This window comes from Equus asinus, chromosome 5 (assembly GCF_041296235.1).
Source record: "Equus asinus isolate D_3611 breed Donkey chromosome 5, EquAss-T2T_v2, whole genome shotgun sequence".
In the NCBI taxonomy this organism is placed as follows: Eukaryota; Metazoa; Chordata; class Mammalia; order Perissodactyla; family Equidae; genus Equus; species Equus asinus.
This window is the reverse complement of record NC_091794.1, coordinates 89,016,790-89,037,539: the sequence shown is the minus strand read 5'-3', so window position 1 is coordinate 89,037,539 and position 20,750 is coordinate 89,016,790. Positions and strand designations below refer to the sequence as shown.

The 20,750-nt window shown below is 55.6% G+C and overlaps 1 protein-coding gene across 4 annotated transcripts in view; it reads right to left on the bottom strand.

Annotated features, from left to right (window-relative positions):
* The window catches only part of TRIM62 (tripartite motif containing 62), a 30,452-nt gene that overhangs the window by 6,574 nt on the left and 3,128 nt on the right, over positions 1-20,750 (bottom strand). For 3 of the 4 annotated variants that reach the window (XM_014837880.3, XM_070510408.1, XM_044770294.2), the window contains exons 3-5: positions 10,032-10,127; positions 5,663-5,919; positions 4,747-4,862 (exon numbers count right to left, since the gene is read on the bottom strand). In XM_014837880.3, coding sequence (XP_014693366.1) covers positions 4,747-4,862; positions 5,663-5,919; positions 10,032-10,127 — 469 coding nt within the window. Of the gene's footprint in view, positions 1-1,172; positions 1,216-4,746; positions 4,863-5,662; positions 5,920-10,031; positions 10,128-20,750 lie in introns of all 4 variants that reach the window. The other variant, XM_070510409.1, reaches the window with a different exon arrangement.

The following is a 20,750-nucleotide window of genomic DNA, read 5'->3' as shown; positions in this document are numbered from 1 at the left end:
CTCTGGGTCACAAAGCTAGGTAGTAAACATGCTGGAACCCAAAATGATTAGATTCAGATAAGCAGGGGGAGAGGAGAGAGTAGGCCAGGAGAGGGAGGTGGCAGGAGCAAAGGCAGCAGTGTCTGGGGCCCTCAGGACAATGGTCACCTGATCTGGCTGGAAGTCTGTGCCCAGGAGCTGGGGCCGTCAAGCCAGGCCACTGGAGGTGGGTTTCCAGTGTCAGCTGAGGGGTGGGGCAGGGGCATAAGGGTGGTGGAGAGTGGAGGTCCCAGAGCAGGGGAATGACAGGAGCTAACTGGGATTCTCAGGTGACCCATTAGGAAGCCTGAGCTGGAGGGGGCACAGGCAGGAAGCTGCTAGAATCCGTGGGCTAGGTCCCTGGGGGGCACCTGCCCCTCCAATCTGGACAGAAGGGCCTTGGCCCTGGCAGAGGAGCCAGAGTGACTTCCCAGGCCCTACAGACAAAGAAACGGGCCTCGCTAAGTAGGTCACTGTTCTCGGAGCTCCTCCTGGGCCTCTGTCCTTGGCAGGACGTTCAGGGCGCAAGTCCTGCTCCCTCAGCCCCTCTCCCATGGGCAGCTCTCGTGGGGCAATGGTTCTCAGCCAGGGGGATGTGCCTCCCAGGGGACACTGGGCAATGCCTGGAGACATCTGTGGTTGTCACAACCTGGGGGAGGTGGCATCTACTTGGGGAGAGACTACGAATGCTGCTAAACATCCCCACACACAGGACAGCCCCCTACAGTGAGGAATTATCCAGCCCCAAGCATCAACAGTGCTGAGGTTGAGAAACCCAGCTCTGGGGCGACCAGCAGGTTCCCACGTGCGTTTGCTCTCCTGTTAGGGAGGCGAGAGGAGGACACTGGCATCCCTAGTTTACAGAGTTGGAAACTGAGGCTCAGAGGAGGAAGTGACTTGTCCAAGAATGTGCGGCAAGTTCCTGCATTCAAAAAGTATTTAGTGAGCACCTACTTTATGGCACTATTTAGTTGCAGAACTGAGACTAGGACTCATTCATTTCTGTATTCATTCATCAACCAACTTACTGTGCTGGCTGCTGGGGATATCTAGTGATGAATCAGACCCAGCCCCTGACCCCTCAGAGCTTATGGTCTAATGAGAGAGAGAGCCACACAGACATTGACAAAACAGTGAGACCAGGAAAGGCCTACCTGGAGCAATCCAGGAAGGCTCCCCAGAGGAGGTGTTTATAAACTAAGATGCAAAGAAGAGTAGAAGTTAGTCATCAAAGATTGAGGTTTGTGTAGAGGGTTCTAGACAAAGGGAACAGCATGCATAAAAGTGTGGAGGAGGGAGAACATGGCTCATTTAAGACCTGAAGATGGTTCAGTGTGGCTGGGTGTGATGTGGAGGGGAGGATGAGAGAATGGCAGGCCCAGATCTCGGAGGGCCTTGACTGTCAGGCTGACGTGCCTGGATTGCCTCTTTGAGCTGTGACAGGGATGCAGCAGGTGGCAGCGAAGACAGAGCTCCTGAGACCATGGGCCTGAGGGGCTTCCCCGGGTCAGCAGCTGGGGAGGGAACAGGACCCTTGGATGTGCTTATTGCCTCCTTCATTCATTTGGACATGCCTGCTTCACCCACGTGTGGCCCTCACCCTGCTGGGTCCCAGTGTGGTGGTCCCTCCAAGGCTGGGAGCACACAGAGACCTCCCCCCCCACCAGGAGGGCAGCCCGGAGCCCACCCGATCTGCTGGAAAATGTGCCCTTCCCCCAGCCACTGGCCCCTTTGTCAAGGAGGGCACAGATCCAGACTGAAGATACTAGGGGGTGTCCTTTCACTTCCGTGAAATTGGTGATGATGTGTCAAATGAGACCTTCGGTCGCCTTCGGGGGAGCCCCCTATCCGCCCTTTTGTCCAGCATTCATACTCAGTGCTTGTCCTCAGCCCCTGTCCATCCCCACCCGGAAGGCCCCGTGTGAACATCCTGGGATCCTCACGCCTCTGCCCTCCGTACCCCTAGGCAGTTTCTAACATGGGGGCTGTCTGGAGGCGCCTGCAGGCCACACTCTCCCCGAGTGGCAAAGCGCTCAGCTTTCAGCACTCAGTTCAAACATCATCTGTTCAGTGCTTCCTGGCCCCTCCCCTGCCCCTTCTAGAGCTTTCTGTTGCCCCTCTGAGCTCCCACTGGCACTAAGTCCCTCGTCATAGCCCTTCTCCTGCTGGACTGTCTGGGTCTGTTGACCCATCTGTCTCTCCTGATCCCTGAAGGTGCCTCGAGGGACTTTCAACGTTTGTAGATGGACAGGCTGAATCCAGATAGGAGGAAAGAACTCTGCCTGCTGTGTGACCTCGGGAAGTCAGTGAGCCTCTTGGAACCTCGGTCTCCCCAGCAGCCTTCCTGGGTTGTGCAAGGCCAGAGAATGGCTGGTCAGCTTAGAAGGTAAGGGCGCAGGCTCTGGGGTCTGACAGATCTGGGTCTAGATCCTGGCTGTACCTTTTACAGGTTGTGACCCTGGACAAGCTCCTAGCAGCTGGGTGCCTCGGTTTCCTCATCTGAAAAAATGAGGATCACAATAGTGCCTACCTCTGAGGGAGCACTCCCCTCTCTATCCTTGTCGCACCTCTAAAGGACATTGTGCCTGACTCAGGAACACACAGGGTCCCCTGGCGCCAACAGGCTCCAATATGACGCTCTCGTGAGCTGTGTGATTTCGGGAAGGCACTGGTCTCCCATCTGGGGTCCCCCAACTCTACTCGACACCCACTAACTGGACTCAGTACCCTTCTCTCTCGGCAAACCTCCCACCGCCTCCTCTCGCCCATCCGCATCACCCCGATGACCTGGCTGCCCATCTTGCTGGGAGAGGTGATGCCATCAAAAGAGAATCTCGCAAGCTCCCGCCTCTGCCCCCGCTGCTCCAGGGCCCATTAGTCTACCTTCCCTGGGCTCCCGGCACGGGCCGCGGAGCATCCCGCTCCAGCAACTCTCTCTCCTTCATCCTCAGTTCTCCCTTCTCCTACTGGATCTCTCTAGTCACCCCACCAATATGCTGTTATTTCTTCTGTCTTAAACAAACAGCTGCTGCCACACTCTCTCTCCGCCCCTTAAATAAGATTCCTGGAAAGCCTTGTCTCCACTCGCTGTCTCCACTTCCTCTCCTCCCGTTCCTCCTGGACGGCCTCAGTCAGGCTTTGCCGCCATCACTTCACCAAAGCAGCACTTGTCAAGGGCTCCAAAGACCTCCATGTTGCCAGACCTGCAGGCCAGTTAGTTCCAGGCTCTGCCACACTTGGGTCAGCACTTTTGCCGCCATGAGCCCCGCTCTCCTCCTGGAAACGCTTTCTCCGTTGGCTTCCAGGACATACCAGGTTCCCCTCCCACTTCTCTGGCTGCTCCTTCTCGGTCTCCTGGCTGGATCCCCCTCCTGTCCCTGACCTCTAGGAGTGCCCCGGCTCCAGATGGTAGAGTGGCCCTCTCTCCCCTCTGTCTACCCTCACTCCTAGGCGATCTCAGCCAAGCTCATTAAACACCGTCCACATGCAGATCAAGCCGGCCCCGACCTTCCTCCTGTACCGCAGACCCGTAAGTCAAGCAGCCTTCTCCCCATCAGCACTCAATTGGCCTTGCAAACCTCATGTGCGTACAGCTCCATCCTTCCAGTCACCTCGGCCGAAATTGCAGCAGTCTTCCTTGTCCTCTTTCTCTCACACCTGAGAGCCAATTCATTAGCCAAGCCTGTTGGCCCTCCCTTCAAAATACATCCTAAATCCGATCACGTCTGACCGCCTGCACGGCCTCCGCTCTGCCCCGAGTCACCGTCCTCCCTCACCTGGACCCCTGCAGTTAGTCTCCCAACTGGCCTCCCAGCCTCCACCCTCGACCTTCTTCAGCCTATTCTCAACCCAGCAGCCATAGGGAGCCTTTAAAAAATTAGGCCAACTCACCTCACTTCACTGCCCCGAACCCTCCAATGGCTCCCATCTCATTCAGCATAAAATTTAAAGTTCTCACGCTGGCCCACAGGTCTTCACGGTCTGGCCACTGCCACCTCCCTGACCTTCTCACTTCCACTTTCCCTCTCACTCATTCCACTCCAGCCACACTAGCCTCCTTACTGCTCCTTGAACATGCCAGGCTTGCTCCTGCCTCAGGGCCTTGCACTTGCTGTTCCCACGGGCAGGAAGGCTCTTTCCTCACAAACCTACATGGTTCACTCTCTTTCTTCCTTCAGGTCTTTACGCCCATGCCTCCTTCTCAGTGAGGTCTTCTAACTGGATCCGCTATCTAAAATCTCTATCCTACCTCAACCTCCCCCAGCCCCCTTCCTTACCCTTTATCATCATCTCACAAACTATATATGTTGCTGATTTACTTTTGTTTTCTTTCTCTCTCACACCCCAGGATGTAAGATCCACGAGGGCAGGGCTTTTGCCTGTTTTGCTCACTGCTGTAGCTCCAGCGCCTAGAACAGCATCTGGGGTGAGGCAGGTGCTTGATGTACACTGTACAAATAGAACGAATGAGTGAGCGGCCCAGGGCCTCAGTCCCTTCATCTAGAGGGTGGGTGTCCTAATGGAACCTCCCTCATGGGGCTGTGTGAGGAGTCACCGAGCTGAGTGCCTGTGCAGGTGCCCAGCAGGGCCCTCTTCTCAATCCTCTGCTCCGCCCCCTGCTGTGTGTGGAGCAGAGGGCTGGGCTTGGCTGGGACGGCCTCATCTAGCTCCGACCCTTGATAACCTTGCCTCTCCCGGGGCCCTTGGTGAGCGGTGAGCAGGCCTTACCTGGGTGGATGTCCTGGAACAGGGACTTCCAGATGGTATACTGCAGGGGGCCTGTGTACTTGGAGGTTGGGAAGTCTTCGTACGTCAGATTCGTCTCGTGGATTTTCCCTTTGAGCCTGGAGGGAGAGCAGGAGAGCAGGCTGCACTGGGGGCTGGGTTCCTGTCCCCGTGCTGGGTGCCCCACAGCCACCTTCAGGGCAGCTGACATGGGGCGAGGTCATGCCTGTGAAGTCTGCTGGACCAGATTCAAGCGCCTGCTTGTGCCACTTCCTTCCTCTCTAGCTCTTACCTCAGTTTCCTCATCTTTAAAATGGGTCCTATGACAGCACCTGCCTTCTAGGCTTGTTGAGAGGATTACACGGCATAACGTATGAAAAATGCTTAGCACGGCACTTGGCTCATGGTCAACACCGAATACATGATGTTAGCTGTCAGCACGGACCATTAATCAACCAATAATTAAGTGTTATTATTATTAAAGGTGGCTATGGGACCAGAGAGACCTCTGCTTGAATCCTGGCTCCCCCATATCCTAGATGAGGGGCCTTGGTCAACTGATCTAGTTTCTCTGTGCCTCAGTTTCTACATGTGTGAAATGAGGATGACAGTGGCAACTACCTCTGAGGGGGCTAGTCGGGTTATAATAATATAAATATTATTATCATATATCATATCAACGTTATCATAAATAATATAAAATATAAGAAAAATGCCATATAAGTCATATAAGACAAGTAATGTACTATGTGATTACAAATATTATATGTATACATATAGCCTTTGGCCCAGGCTCTAGCACACAGCAGACGTCCTGTAAGTGTCTGATGAAGATCTGAATGAATGACTTCTCTGCTCTATTCCCTAGCCCGCAGGGAGGGATCCCCGTCTGGGAAGGCTCCAGCAGGCAGGCCCTTACCGCTCGGACAGGGAGGCCACCCCGGCCAGGAAGCTGTGTCGGTCGGTTTCCGCCAGCCGCTCCTGCAGGATCTGGGCCCCCTCCTGCACCTTGCGTAGCTGCTGGCTGTAGCGCTGGACCTTCTGCTCGATGTCGGTCAGCGTGCGGGCCGTGTCCGCCTCCAGCTCCTCCAGCATGGCCTTCTGCCGCTCGCGCAGCAGCCGGTGCAGCCGCTCGAAGGCCTCGCCGATGGTGGTCCGCAGGCTTTTAGTGGAAGACTGTGGGGACAGTCACCAGGGGTTATGGCGGGGAGAGCAGATTGGGTGCTCCCCGCATAAGAGGAAGAAAGCAAGAGCCTTGGCATGCCGAGAGGAGAGGGCGGAAAAGGATGCGCTTGGTGGGGGTGATGGCATGCACGTGCAAAAACCTGGTGGCATGAAAGGACTGGCATGGCCAGGGACAGAAAATAATCCTATGTGCCCGTTAGGAAACTAATGAAATGGTTCGGGTGAGACAATGAGGCTTGAGCTAGAGGAGCAGCAGAGGGCCACAGATTGAAAGACACTTAGGGGGGAGTGTCTGTGGCCCTGGTGTGACTGGCTTAGGGTGCAGGCGAGCAAGGTGTGAGGATGGTGCCCAGACTTCCGGAACAAGAGCTGGAGGTTAAAGCCATTATCAGAGGAGGCAAGCACGGACCCGCATGGTTCTCTCTGCCCCTGGGGGGACTGCCAGGCCCGGGAGGGGTTGAATGGTGAAGGGCACAGGCTTCGGTGTCCAACAGCCTGGGGGAGAACCCCAGCTCCGGGTCTCTAGCTGTGGCCGCCCCGGCCGCCTCATACCTCCGAACCTTAGTTTTCCTATCTGTGAACAAGGTAACCCAACGACACTGCAGGGTCACGGTGGAGATGAAACGAGGGAATGTTCACAAAATGCACGGCATCGTTCGAGGTGCAGAGAAAGAGCCTGGAGGTTAAAAAGTCATCGATTCTAACAGGCACACCCTAGAAGTCTTGCTGGAGAGATGGCTTCTGAGCTGGGGCCTGAAGGATGGGCAGGATGTCAGTTGGGGGGTGGGGGGTAAGAAGAGACAGAGGGAGCAGCACGAGTCGGGGACAACACAGGCTACAGAGGAGGCCAGGCGGCAGCAGTGTGTGGGGCCTGCCTCTGCAATTTGACTTTGTGGCATCCTGGCTGGGAGTTCACCAAGTCAGGGACCCTGCTGTGTTCAGTGCCCAAGGCTCTGTGGGAGGCCCGACAAAGGCTCAATTAGGGCCTGTTCCCCGCACCCCCTCCAGCCCCGCAGCTGCCGGCCTGCAGGAAGAACTGTTGGCAGGGGGCCAGCCTCCCTGCGCATGCCCACCCAGAGCGCCAGGCAGACAAAGGGGGTGGGGGAGAGGCTGGGGATGAACAGCCGGGCTGCCTGTGGCCTCCCTGAGCCCCTTGCCCGGGGAGGGCGAGGCTTCTGCAGCGGCAGGTCACAGGTGGGCAAGACGGGGCCCACCCTCCCTGCACCATCTGCCACTGTCCTCCAAAGGCCCCCAGACCCCAGGGCCACCCCTTCTGGCTCCTCCTCGACCACTCTGCAGCAGCGTTTGGCCCTCGGGCCCCTCTCTACTAATGGAAAATTCTAGTTTGCCTCCCACCTCGGTGGCTGCTCCCTTTCTGCTGCCCTTGATCCTCAGGGCTGGGCCAGGCTGCCTCCTTCCATCCTCCCCTGCCTGGCCTCCCTCATCTTAGACTCCCTCGGCTTTGAGGATGGCTCCCAGTCCATCTCGACTGCCTTGCTGCTCTCCCAAGCACCACACTCATCTTTCCAACTGCCTCCTGCCCACTTCCCGCTGGGGTCCCACAGGCCCTCCAGCTCACTGAGTCCACAAGTCAACTCTGTGTCTTGGCCAACAAACTCACCGCCAGAGTGACCCTTCTAACACACAAATGGGGTCTTAGCCAATCCCACACTTAGAAACCTTTTCTTGGCTCCTTAATAACTAGTAAAATGCCTAATTCTTTAGCTTGGCATTCAAAGTCCTCAATCTGATCCCAACTGCCTCCCTAGTGCCACTGTATTGTAATTCTACCTGCCTAGAATGACACCCCCCACCCCGCCCCAAACAAATCCTTTGTTCAACTGGCAAACTCCTACTCATCCTGCAAGACCCAGATTGAAAGCCACCTCCTCTGTGACATCTTCCCTAATTTTTTCAGGCAGTTAGATAATTAAATGTTCCCAGAGCACTTTGTAAATACTCTTGATACACTGTCCCACATTTTCTGTGGCTCCCCGCCATCCTGGGTAGGATTGGTACCTTTCTCAGCCCTGCGCCCTCCGTGCCCATCCCAAGGCCTGGCACCAGGCAGGCAGAAAGGAACTGCTTGATAAGAGGAGGAGGGAGGGGTCTTGCCAGAGACTGCTCTGCAGAGGTGGCTGCAGACTCCATCTTCTTTCTAGGGAGGGGGCCCAGGGTCTCCAGGACCAAGCATGTCCCCGATGGGTCCTCTCGACCTACCTGGCTTGCTGACCACAAAGCTATAGATCTTGCTGAGGATGTCCCAGCATGAGGCTGGAATGTGCACTAGGCTCTGACAGGAGTGGACGGTAAGTTCCCAATTAACCGCTTACAAGCTGTGGGGCCTCAGGCTGGTCCCTCAACCTCTCTGGACTTCAGTTTCCTTGCTGATAAAATGGAGACACATGGAGGCAGTTCCTACCTCAAAAGGTGTTTTTCCCCTACTCATTTGTTCTACAACTATTTATCACATGGAAGGCAGGGTGCGAAGTTCTGAGGAGTCCTGCCATCAGGGAGATGACGTTCCACGGGGACCAGCAAAACACAATTCCCAGCCCAGAGAAAGGGCAGCTCAGCTGGTGTGGCCCATTGACTCTAGTTCTTTCTGGGGCAGAGTCACCCCCATCCCACTCTCACTCCCTTTGGTACCGTGCCTGGGAAAGCAGCCCCCGCCGGAACCCGCCACATCCCTGGGAACACGCTGGGGCCATTTCAAGAAATCACCCTGCCAAGAACGCGTCACTCCAGGGCCAACCAAGGAAAACATGGGCCCAGGGAGGGAGAGGAGACAGGCCCTCAGGCCGGGCCAGCAGAGGGGCAGGCGCCTCCGCAGGAAAGCCGGGTGAGGCACCAGGTGAAATACGACCTGCAAGGCCTCCATAGGCATTTCTTGTATAAACACCCCAGTCCAGACAGGAAGCAGGGCTCGGCGAACCGGGGGAGGGGGAGGTGGCCCCACAGGACCCCTCAGAGGTAGACAGATGGACAGGAAAGCAGGGGAGGAAGAGGTCAGCAGAGAAAAACAATGGAGGGTGGAGAGAAGAGAATGGGGGGGGGGAGGAAACAGGCCATAACATTCCCCCTCATCCAGACAGAGGCTTCCACTTGCTTCTCTTCACCTGAGAGGTGCAGAGTCATCAGGCAGATGGGGAAACTGAGGCTGTGGGAAGCAAGTAGGCCAGAGTCCTGTGACTGTTTCTCGTCTGTTGCCCGCTGAGGGTCCTGCCCAGAGGCACTCCAGAATGTTCTCTGCAGAAATGTTTGTCATGACCTCCCTGAGACCCTCACATGGGTTGGTGGCCGAGCTGGGGCACAGGTCTGGATCTCCACTGGCCTCTCAGGCTCCAGGGTGACCTCCAGAGACTCAGAGCATCCCTGAGGCTCTGCTCCAGCTGCTGCTGGCTGAGCCCCCTGCTAAGGAACGGAGCCAGACAGAAATCCCCCGAGGGCTGAGCAGCGGGCCTGGGTCCTCAGTTCTTGGTCCCAGAAAGATGGGGCAGAAATCAAGGCAAGCCTTGCCCAGTTAGTGAAATACCTGTTGGGAGTACTTACAGGGAGCCCCTTGGAGGTGCGCTAGGAACCACAACTTCGGGCCTGGAAGGAGCTCAGCAGAGTCCCCACTGTACAGATGGGGAGACTGGGGGCCCAGAAAAGTACGCGATTTACCCAACGTCACCCTGCGAGGTGGCAGCTGGGTCAGAACCTGAGGTTTCCGCTCGAGTCAAGGAAAACGACTCTTCTTTTCAAACCACGGTAGCCAGAGCCTGCAGGGATTGGCCTGACTTTCAGAGTCCATATCCCCATGGCCTGAGCTTAAGGGAGAGATGAGACCAGGGCTTCGAGGCAACATGCTCAGGGTTGGCTCCTCGGGCAATGAGTGTGTTTAATAAGGAGAGAGGAAAGAGAGTCTTGGTACATGCTCCCAGCCCTGCAGGACGCCAGGGTTCTGGAGAGTCCCTGGTCCCACCTTAACTTCCACCCAGGGCAGGTAGAGAGAAATCGCCCCACCCTCGACTCCATCCCCACACGCCCCGCCCCCAGCAGCCGAGGCCCCGCCCCCTCCTTCCCAGCTGGCTCCGCCCCTGCGCCCCGGCCAGGCTCACCTTGGTCTCCGCCAGCTGTCGCTTGAGCAGCTGCAGCGCCTCCGTGTGCTCCCGCTCGCTGTCCTGAAGGGCCTGAAGCTGCTCCTTCAGCTCCCTCTGGAACAACACAAGGCCGGGAGGGGGGCGTTCCACGGCAATGCGCAGCCCAGGCCTGGCGGCTGCCAGTGCTCCCCCTAGCCTGGCCCAACACCCTCCTCCGGTCACAGGTCAAGCACCACCAAGTCCTGGGGAGTCTGTCTCCTGAGTACCTCCAGCTCTGTTCCCATCTTTTCATCTTTCATCTGGAATTCTGCATACTAGGTGCTTCTGGTCTCCCTGCCTCCAGTCCACCTCCCCCTGCATTCTTCCACACCCCGATCTGCTCGCCGGGACTCCTTGCTTGGAATCCTCGGATGGGAAGCAAGGCTGTACCACCGCCCATCGCTCCGACTAACTGCCCACATTCTCTGAGCGCTTCCAGTGGGCTAGGCACTGTTCTCAGCCCTTTGCTGGCATTGGTTCATTTGAGCCTCTCAACAATCCAGAGGTAGATACTTTTATTTTCCCCATTTTCCGAGGGAGAAACCAGTGCAGAGAGGTCAAGCAACTGGTCCCAAAGCATACAGCGAAACATGTCAGGGTAAAGCCAGAACTGGAACTCAGGCGGTCTGGTCTGGAGACCGTGACCTTGACACCAGACGACACCGATGATGAACAACAACAATCCACGACAGACAACATACAATTTCCAATAAGGACAGGACAACATGACTGATTTTTCCTTTGCTTCAGGTTCCCACATGGCTCAGCATGCCCCTGCTGGTGATCTTGCCTTTATTTAAAATTTTGATATTTTGTTCATCATGGGATTTTTTGCGTGCATTTTGATTTTTTAAAAATTGCATTAAGGATTATTCATCTCAGTGACTGAGTTTTGGGGTGCCTGCTTCCATGTCACGCCTGAAGCAGGTGTCTCACTCCCTCACCCTAGTCCACCCCTGTCCCCATCCTTCTCTCACTGCCCTCCAGCCAAAGTGGCCTTCTCTCTCTTTCTCCATCATCTTTGCTTACTATCCCTTACTTATGCTGCAAATATTTATTGAGCAACTGTAACGGGCACTGTTGAGGCACTGGGAGTACAGTGGAGAACCGGGCAGACATAGTCCTGCAAGGATCTTCCAGTCTAGTGAGAGGACAGATAATAAACAAGGAGAATAAGAAAAGAACCAGATAGTTACCGATTGTAGTCTGTGCTCTAGAGAAAATAAAGCAGTGTGGGATGGACAGTGAATTTGGGTAGGGGTGGTCCAGGAAGGCTTCTCTGAGGAGGTAACACCTGAGATGACAGCTGAAGGAGGAGGAGTCAGCCATGAAAATAAGAGTTAGATAGAAAAAGAGGAAGAGCTTATTTTGTGAAGAGTAGAGAGCTTGCACAGACAGAATGCCTGGAGCCGGATGGCAACCAGAAAGATGGACGTCACAATCTAAAACCGGGGAAGTCAAAGGAAAGAGCGTGGGTCCCTGATCACTGGGGGTAGCCGCACCATCACTGGATTCTGTTATGTGCTAGGAGGCTTGCCCTCGGTGGGGGGGAGTGGGGGGAAGCCCCAATTTATAGTGTTTGCCAATTTCCGTGGTATAAATGCTCCCACCAAAGACGCTTTCAAGCTATGAATGTGAGGTCACTGGACGCGGAGCTGGGAAGAGATTTACACAATCAGCTCTCAGAAGCCAGTGCATGCTGGGTCCAGCACACCACTCCCTGGGGTCCCTGCCTTTAGACTTGTTTTACATGAGAGAGAAATACACCCCCATCGAATTTCAGCTACTTTAGTCAGGTCTCTATTAGTAACAGCTGAAAGCCATTCCTAACGGATTCATCTGCATCTGGGTTGTTGGAGCAGACGACTCTCGGACTCTCGTTCACCAAGGAGTGCAGGATGACTGCTCCTTAGCCCGCCCTGATGGCCAGGGGTCTGTCCAGCTTGGGACACAGTCTGGCTGAGACGGCGACGTTTGAGGAGACGGGTCAAGTGCTACAGTCCTCCCCCTCGGTGGTCCTCACGGGTCCACAAGAGACCCAACCACCCAGGCAGCTCTTCAGAGTCTCTGAGAAAACTGCCCTGGAGGCCACGTTCCTCACATTGCACAGGGCACCCGAGGGGACTCGGACAAATTCCTCCCTGCTTTCAGGGCCAGGGAGCAAGGAGAGCAGGCCTGCCCCTTCCTCCTGGGGCCTGCAAGCAATGGAACACGGATTTGCCCATTCCGCAAACATGTGCTGAGGCCTCCTTGGGCCCCGCCTGGTGCTGTGTCAGCGACAGTGATGAGGGACAACACATCCCAATGCACGATGCCTCAGGAGGGGTGCACACAAGTTGGGGGGAAGAGAGATACAGACATTAACATCGCAGTAAGTGCTAGAATAGTGTTAGGGGGTCCCAAACCTGCTCTCCTCCCATGTTCCCCATCTCCATGAAGGGCACCCCCACCTCCCACAGCCCTCCAACCAGAAATCTGGGAGTGACCCTTGACACTGCCCCAACCAGTCCAATCTGGCATCAAGTGTGCCCCGGAATGTGTTCCCTCCTTTCTACACCCACTGCCCCCAGCTTGGTTTTCTTCACTTCTTTTCTGGACTGTGGGCCCAGGCCTCTCTCTGCCCCTCACTCTCTAAGTGCCCCACAGAGCAGCTGGAGTGATTGTTCGAAGGGCTGTCCATGCTCCCCCGACCCCATGCTTCTCTGCAGGATTTCACGTTGTCTAGGAAGAAAGGCACAAAGCCTGAGCGTGGCATTCAAGGCCCTTCATCACTAGCCCCAAACTTCTCCAGCATTCTGTCTTGATCCAGACCTGCACTGTCCCATAGGGTAGCCACTAGCCACTGCTTTTAAATTAAAATGAATTAAAATTAAATAAAATGGAAAATTCAATTCCTCAGTTGCACCAACTGCACATTTCAGGTGCTCAATAGCCACATGTGACGAGTGGCTACTGTCTCAGACACGCAGGTGCAGAGCACTTCCATTCTCCCAGAAGGTTCTATCGGACACTGCTGCTCTAGACCCACTAAGCGTCTTGCCGCGCTCTCCTCCAGGCCTTTGCACATGCTAGTCCCTCTGTCTGGAACGCTCACCCACATGTTTTTCTCCACTTAGACTCAAACTCGTCTCTTAAGAGTTGGATCAGACGTCGCCTCCACGAGAATCCACACCCCAAACTGTCCATGCTGCCCTCAGACCCCTCCGTGTGCACAGCCCTTCATGTGAATGATTCTGGCACACTCTGCCTTTTAACTGCGAGGGTACCTGTCAGTCTCCCCCACGAGGCTGCGGGCTCTCAGGGCAGGCATGGTGTCTGATAGACTTTCACACTCTCAGTCCCTAGGAAGGGCCAGGCACGGAGTGACCTCCGTGACAGTTTGCAGCATAAATGTTCCCAGAGAAGAGGCTGGGCTGCTCAGAGGGTTGGCAGAGAGGGCCCCAGGCAGGCAGCTCCCCCCAGGAGGGCTACACAGCCTGGGCGAACAGCTAACTTAGGACCAAACCCTAGAACCCACAGGGCAGGACTAGGAAGCAGCCTGAGCTCTGTCCCGTCCCACCCCCACCACCCCCTGCCCCTCTCCAACACTACCCTCCAGGGTCTCCTTCCAGGCCTAGGATCAGACAGACCTGGGTTAGGAGGTTGGCTCTGCCACCCACTAGCTGTGTGACCTTGGGCATGTACGTTAACCTCTCTGTGCCCCAGTCCCTCATCCATGAAATGGGGATAATACCTCCTAAGGTTGGGAGGGTGAAATGAGATAATGGTAAGAAGTGTTTAGCCTCCTAGGGCAGAGCTTGGCATACACTGGGTGCCCGGGAGACGGAGTGGCCACCATGCCCCACGTGAGGCTTCTTGGTCACTTCTCCATGTCCTCACCCCATGCTGTGTCCAGGGCCCTCCCTGCCTCCTCAGATGGCCAGAGCAGGAAAGGGCCCCAGGGGCCATCTGGTCCAAACCCCTGGATTTCTAGAACAGGAAACTGAGGTCCAAGAAAAGGGACCAACTGGCCCATGGCCACAGAGCTTGACAGAGGAGAACCAACCAGAAAACTTACTTCCAGCAGAAGTCAGATAGGAAACAAGGAGTGTTGATAAACTCCTAATGATAGAGTTAACCAGAAGGAAGGACAGTGGCGATGCCAGAGACTCAGAACCAGAAGGGCTGGAGGTCACATGGTGTGGGTCTGAACTTCACAGGTGTCATGTCACCTAATTCTCACAACCACCCCAGGAGGTTAGTGTCTTTATCATCTCCATCTCACAGAGGGGGAAATGGAGCTCAGAGAGGTCAGGCAGCTTGCTTAAGGTCACACAGCTCATAAAAGGCCGAAGCGGGGCTCTGAGTGGCTCCGAAAGCCATGATGGAAACCGCTCAGCCGCTCTGCGTCCTGCTCAATTCAATATGGTGATCATGTCTGGGCACCACGGTCCGCTTTGTGCCAGCCACTCCGGGGGCTGTTGACACAGTCCTTGCCCTTGAGGATCTGCAGTTAGGCGGGGAGGCAGAAATGTGAATAGGCAGACCACGAGGAGAACAGGATAAACCTGGAGGGACCACCTAGGATCCAATCCGCCCCTGGCCGTGTTCGTGACACTCTCCCTCCGCCTCAGTTTCCACATCTGCGCTGATGGCGCCCCGGCTCCATGGTCTCGGGAGGGTTACAGGACGTGCTCGGTCACTCTTGGCTGTGGTCATTATCATGCTAATAATTACAATTACGTGTGAAATAGGGACTCAGAACTGGGGAGCTTCCAGGAGAGAGCTGACTTCTGATGGAGGATCAGGGAGGATGGGTGGGTGGGGTCCTTCACATCTGGGGTGGGGCCAGAGCCTTCCAGGTGGAGAGAACTAGTCAGGCAGGGGCACACCTGGTGTGTGCAGGAAGTAGGGGGCCGCTGGGGTTGGCTGGAGCCAGGTATGTGGCAGGTGGGTGGAGTCACAGGCTGGAAAGGCCAGTGGGGCTAGCTGGGGTGAGGGTGGGGCGTGGGGGAGGCCTTGAAGGTCAGCCTGGAGGGTCCCTTTAGAGCTGGGGCAGGGCAGGAAGAGGGGACAGGAGGGACACACCTCAGAGGGTGGGGCCACGGCTCTGTACCCCTTCTTCCAGAGAGGGGGGCAGGGTCAGGGCTGGGGCAGACCGGAGCACCGAATTATGCAGATATGTCAGGTGAGAGGCTCTGAGGCTCCCACAGGTTTGGAGAGGCCGGGACTGGGGCAGCAGCTGTGGGGAGGACAGACAGCCAGGGCTCACACGTCCCCAAGGTCAGACTTCCCCTCCTGCGAGGCCACCCTGCCCCCGGCCCAGAGGACAAAGCTGCTACAAAAAGTCATCTCCCCCCGGTTTCAGGGACCCTTCTCGCCCCCCTCATCAAGTAGTGCTGCCCAGGGGGGGACAGCATGAACCCTGGAACCAGAAAAACCTGGGTTCCAATCCCGGCTGTGTGACCTAGGGCACATCACATCTTCCCACCTCTCAGCCTCATCTGTGAAACGTGGATAAGAGCCACTCACAGCTTGTGGTGAGGGTTAAATGAGATGACACCTACAAAAGGGCCCAGCATGGCGCTGGCACACAGTAGGCGCTCAAGGCTATCTCCCCTCCTCCGTGCCCATGTTCTGCCCTCTCTTCCCCTCTCTGACCCAAGGATGCAAGAAATCATAACATGGCAAGCTGAACTTGCCTCTCCTTTCCCCAAAACCCCTCTCCAACCCCTGATGCTCTTGTTCCTCCCGACAGACTTGAACTCTGGTACTCCTCCTGTCTTTGAGCCCCGCCCTGCCCTGTCTACTCAGCCCAGCAGGCCTGGCAGCACCTCCCGCTGCCCCCTGCCTCCAGGCTCTCTCAGCAGTCCCACCTGCACACCGCCCCGTGACGCAGATCTGATCAGGCCATGCTCACCTGCTCAAACCTGTGCCTGGCTCCCCAGCGTCTTCAGGATCAAGTCCAAGCTCCTTGGGGTGGGCCGTGGTGCACTCAAAGCCCTTCTTGAGCTGGTCGATCCTCACTTTCCCATTCTTGCCTCCCCTTACACACCCTCCCCTCCAGCCCCAACAAACCACCTGCTCACCTCATGCCCGTCCCTGGGCAGACTCAGAAAACCTGAGTCCGAGTTCCAGCCTCAGGGACACTTAGTGGTTGTGTGACCTTAGGCACAGTTTCTGAGCCTCAGTTTCCTCATTTGTAAAACGGGGCAATGAGACCCAGCTCATAGGGTTGCTGTGAGGATTAACTGAGAGAGAGGGAGAGAGAGAAGAGAGCAGGAGAGAGAACCACAGCAGGCCCAGGGCTCGTTCCGTTCTCTCCTGGGCCCAGCACAGGGCCTGGCCTCAGGAGCCACAGCAAAAGTGTCGACTGAAGAAGTTATTGACTGAATTCCTGAATCCAAAATGGAACCCACCTCCAAATTGTCCACACCCACCCCATGTGTCCAAGCAGAGTGCGCAGTCCCGACGGTAAAGGATGCTGTGAAAACACACCTGGACTGAGAGTCGGGGAGCTGAGCTCTGGACCAACCTCGGGCAAGTCAGTTTCCCCAACTGGAAAGTGGGGAAAGGGGGAACTGGATGATTTCTGAGGTCCCTCCCCATTTGGATGCTACCAGAGGCAGTTAGCACGTTGGTGGGAGGAGGGTGAGTTCTGAGCCAGACAGACCCGTGTCTGAATCCCAGCCCTGCCTCCTATCGCAGTGTGACCTTGGGCAAGTGACGGAACCTCCCAGCCTGAGTGTCTTCATCCGTGAAATGGTGCTGGTCTTAGTCCCACTCAGGGAGTAGGGAAAGCAAAAAGGGCTGTTGTGAGAATTTAATGCCCGTAACGGCACCTGGCACACAGCAAGCGCCCAATAAAACTGGCCCTTGTTTTTTAGAGTGGTTATTATTTCCGTTGTTGTCATTCCCTGCCAGATCCTCTTCTCCCCATAAAATAAACATCCTGGGGCCCCCACTTCAACTCTAAGTTTCTACTCTGCAGCGTGTGCTCAGCCAAGGTGTCCTGGATGAACAGGGCATTCCTGGCCGCCCACAGACACCTGTGAAGAGGGAAGTGGAGACGCCCACAGGCAGCCCTGGGTTTGACTCAGCCAGCCTCGCCCCCATGGAGGCTGCGGTTGGCACATAAATGCTGCCCTCTCCTGGGAAAAGAAACAGCAGAGGCTGCTTCCCCCAGGACACAGACACTCTGGCTGCCTCCCTGTCCACGGTGCAAAATAAAGTGCCTTCACACATAACGTGGACAGTCTCGGGGGCCGGCCCGGTGGCGCAGTGCTTAAGTGCGCACATTCCGCTTCAGTGGCCAGGGCTTCACCAGTTCGGATCCCGGGTGCAGCCATGGCACCACTTGGCAAGCCACAGTGTGACAGGCGTCCCACATATAAAGGAGAGGAAGATGGGCACGGATGTTAGCTCAGGATCAGTCTTCCTCAGCAAAAGAGGAGGATTGGCAGCAAATGTTAGCTCAGGGCTAATCTTCCTCAAAAACAAACAAACAAATAAAAGTGGACAGTCTTGTTCTCACCTCCGTTTCCCAGATTGGGAAAGGGTGCAGAGAAGGCAGGGTCTCCCGCTCAGCTGGAAGAAGCCAGAGGCAGGATTTGAACCCAGTCCCTGAACCCAGCTCTCTCCCCGGGTGGCTGCCTCAGCATCTCTGCATCACCGTGCCCAGCTCGTCAGGGCTCCCATCCAAGGCTGATCCACCCCTGTCTCCCTTGGCATGAAGGAGGCCTTGGGAAAGGCTCCAGTCGTCACATGAGGCCTGCAGGGGGTGGCTGGGCCTGGATCCAATCCCTTCTCTGGAGGTTAGGGAGCCGAGATGGCCAGAGAGCCAGTGCCATGCCTGCCCAAGACGACAGCCGGCCACCTGCCCTCGGTGCGTGAGTCGGCACAGACAGACTGTGTCCTCAGCCTGACCCTGTGCTGAGTACTCAAAATACAAAGACAGGCAGGGGGAGGGAGACAATTCCGAGGCCCTCAGAGGCAGCTCGGAGGCCGTGAGGGGCCCAGTCAGACTGGCTTCAAATCCTGCCCTGCCATTCACCAGCTGGGCCACCGAATGCCTCTGCGCCTCTGTTTCCTCATCTATAAAAGGAGCAAATTAAACGACAGTGCCCACTCGGCAGGGTTTTGTGAAGATGAAATGAGATATGAGAGAGAACGTGCTCAGCACAGCCTCAGGCATTGGGCTGGGGCCCCATGAGTGCTGCTCAGAAGCCCCCAACCCTTCTGAGACGGGGCTCCCTCCCTCCCCCTTGCTCTGTGGTCTGATACTCAGCAGGGAAAAAAAAAGGAAGGCCCGCATACACACACACACGTGCTCACACGTGCTCGCGTGCTATTTACACAACAGCAATTCTGTAGGACTATAAAGCAATTCTAACCAAGTTTTTCTATGCGATAGGATCCATGGAAGGATTTTAGTGTTTACCTTATATAGCTCTGTTGATTATGTTAATTTAATAATAAAAAAATAAACAGTTTTAAAATTGTTTTGTTGCTCTGGGCCAGGCACAGGATCAGACACGTCTGATACAGCATCCCGACTCCTTACAATGTCCTTCCCAGGAAGGTCACATTATCCCCGTGTTAGAGATGAGCAGGTGGAGGCTTGGAGAAGTGAAGTGACCTACCAAGGACACACGGCTTACCAATGATGATGCCAGGATCTGACCCCAGTACCGGAATCCGGAATACAGAGCAATTCTGCTTGGCAAGTCAGGGAAAGCTTCGCTGAGGAACTGATATTTGAGCTGAGCCTGGAAAGCTGAGTAGCACTTCTCTCGGCCAGGGTTCTCAACCAGGGGGGGATCTGGACCCCAGGGGACATTTGATGGAGTCTGGAGACATTTTTCGTTGTTACACCTTGGAGGGTGAGTGCTACTGGTCTCTGGGAGTAGAGGCCAGGGATGCTGCTAAACATCCTATAATGCACAAGATTGCCTTGCACAACAAAGACTTACCTGGCCCCAAATGTCAATAGTGCAGAGTATGATGTGGCGCACTAGGGCTGTCATTTATTGAGTGCTTACTAGGTGCTGAGTGAAGTACTAAGTTCTTCAAATGTCATCCTATTTAATCCTAACCCCATTGCTCCCATGCTGTCAGTGAGGGACCTGAGGCTCAGAGATGGTAAGTAACTTTCCTGAGGTCACACAGTCAGAAAATGGTAGGGGCCAGGATCGGAGCTGCCCGGTACACAGCCAGAGCTCTTGACCTTTCTGCTCCCAGGATTTACAATAAATATAAAAGTTCCAGGTCAACGGCTAGGCGGGGTGCGAGGAGATTGGCTGAGCCCAGGCCCAGCATCCTCTGACCTCAAGGCCTTGGGCAAGGTCCCCTCCCTCCCCCTCTGCCATTTCCCCATCTGTCACATGAAGTTTGCACCAGACGATCGCCAAGGCCCTGCCAGCTCTGAGTCTGTTATTCTCTGGGAGAGGGGCCCAAACCCAGGCTCTGGGAGCCCCGGGGATGAACCGCCAGCTGCTGGGAGAGGAGGGGGTGTGCTGGGCAGGCCCAGCCTCATTCCTGGTGCCTAAAGAGCTAATGAGCCCTGCTTCCTCACTAGGAGGGAGAGGCAGGTGGGGGTGGGGAGTGGCTCGAACCTCACCCAGGTGCTTACTTCTCGGGTGGGGAGGGATGTTTCTCTGCCACCTTCTTGCCAAGCCCAAAGGAGGCAGCAAAGCAAGGCCTCCTTCTCAGGTGAGAGAGGCGGCTCTGGGCATTCACCCAGCTGGGCACAGGAGTTCTCCCAGGTAGACGGAGCAAGGATGGAGTGCATGCTGATCCAGCCCCTACCACGTGCCAGGCACCTCAAATAGCAGGTTCATCTCAGGTGAGCCTCACGAAAATCCTGGTAGGAAAGAATCATCTGACCCCAGTTTACAGACGAGAGCATCAAGGCATCCATGACATGACTTGCCGAGTGACACATGCAGTGCTAAAGGAAGGTTTGGAACCCAAGGGTGTCTGACCCCAGAAGAGTACTCTAGAGAGTAAATGAGTGACAGTCATGTTTTCCTTTTTACCCAAGAATGAAAGTGGTTTTTTGTTTGTTTTTTTTGTTTTGAGGAAGATTAGCCTTGAGCTAACTGCTGCCAATCCTCCTCTTTTTGCAGAGGAAGACTGGCCCTGAGCTAACATCCATGCCCATCTTCCTCTACTTTATATGTGGGACGCCTACCACAGCATGGCGTGCCAAGCGGTGCCATGTCCACACCCGGGATCCGAACCGGCAAACCCCGGGCTGCCAAAGCGGAAAGTGCGAACTTAACTGCTGCGCCACTGGGCAGGTCCAGAAAGTGTTTTTAATAACGTTTGGAGAAAACATATATCCAGTTTCTCCTGCATTCCCCAGGACACGGAATGGACCACAAAAACCTGAAACAATAATTCTGATTTCCTGGTTTGCAGTCAGAGGAACTCAGGCTCAGCAGGCAGAGGCCTCTCCAGCTAGAAAGTCAGACAGGGAGGGGCGGTGGTGGATCTGGCCAGGGCAGGCTGCGCTTCCCAGCCCGGCTCTCTCTCGTCGTCTGGGAGTGTGGCTTTGGGTAAGCCACATCACCTCTCCAGACCTCAGTGTCCACATTTATATAGTGAAGAGGTTGGACAGACAGTCACAGACAGAGTCCCTTCCAACCTCACAACCTGCACCCAGTCCTGTCAAAGGCCCTCTTCTCCTCCCTGTTTATGTGACTTCATAGACGGAGA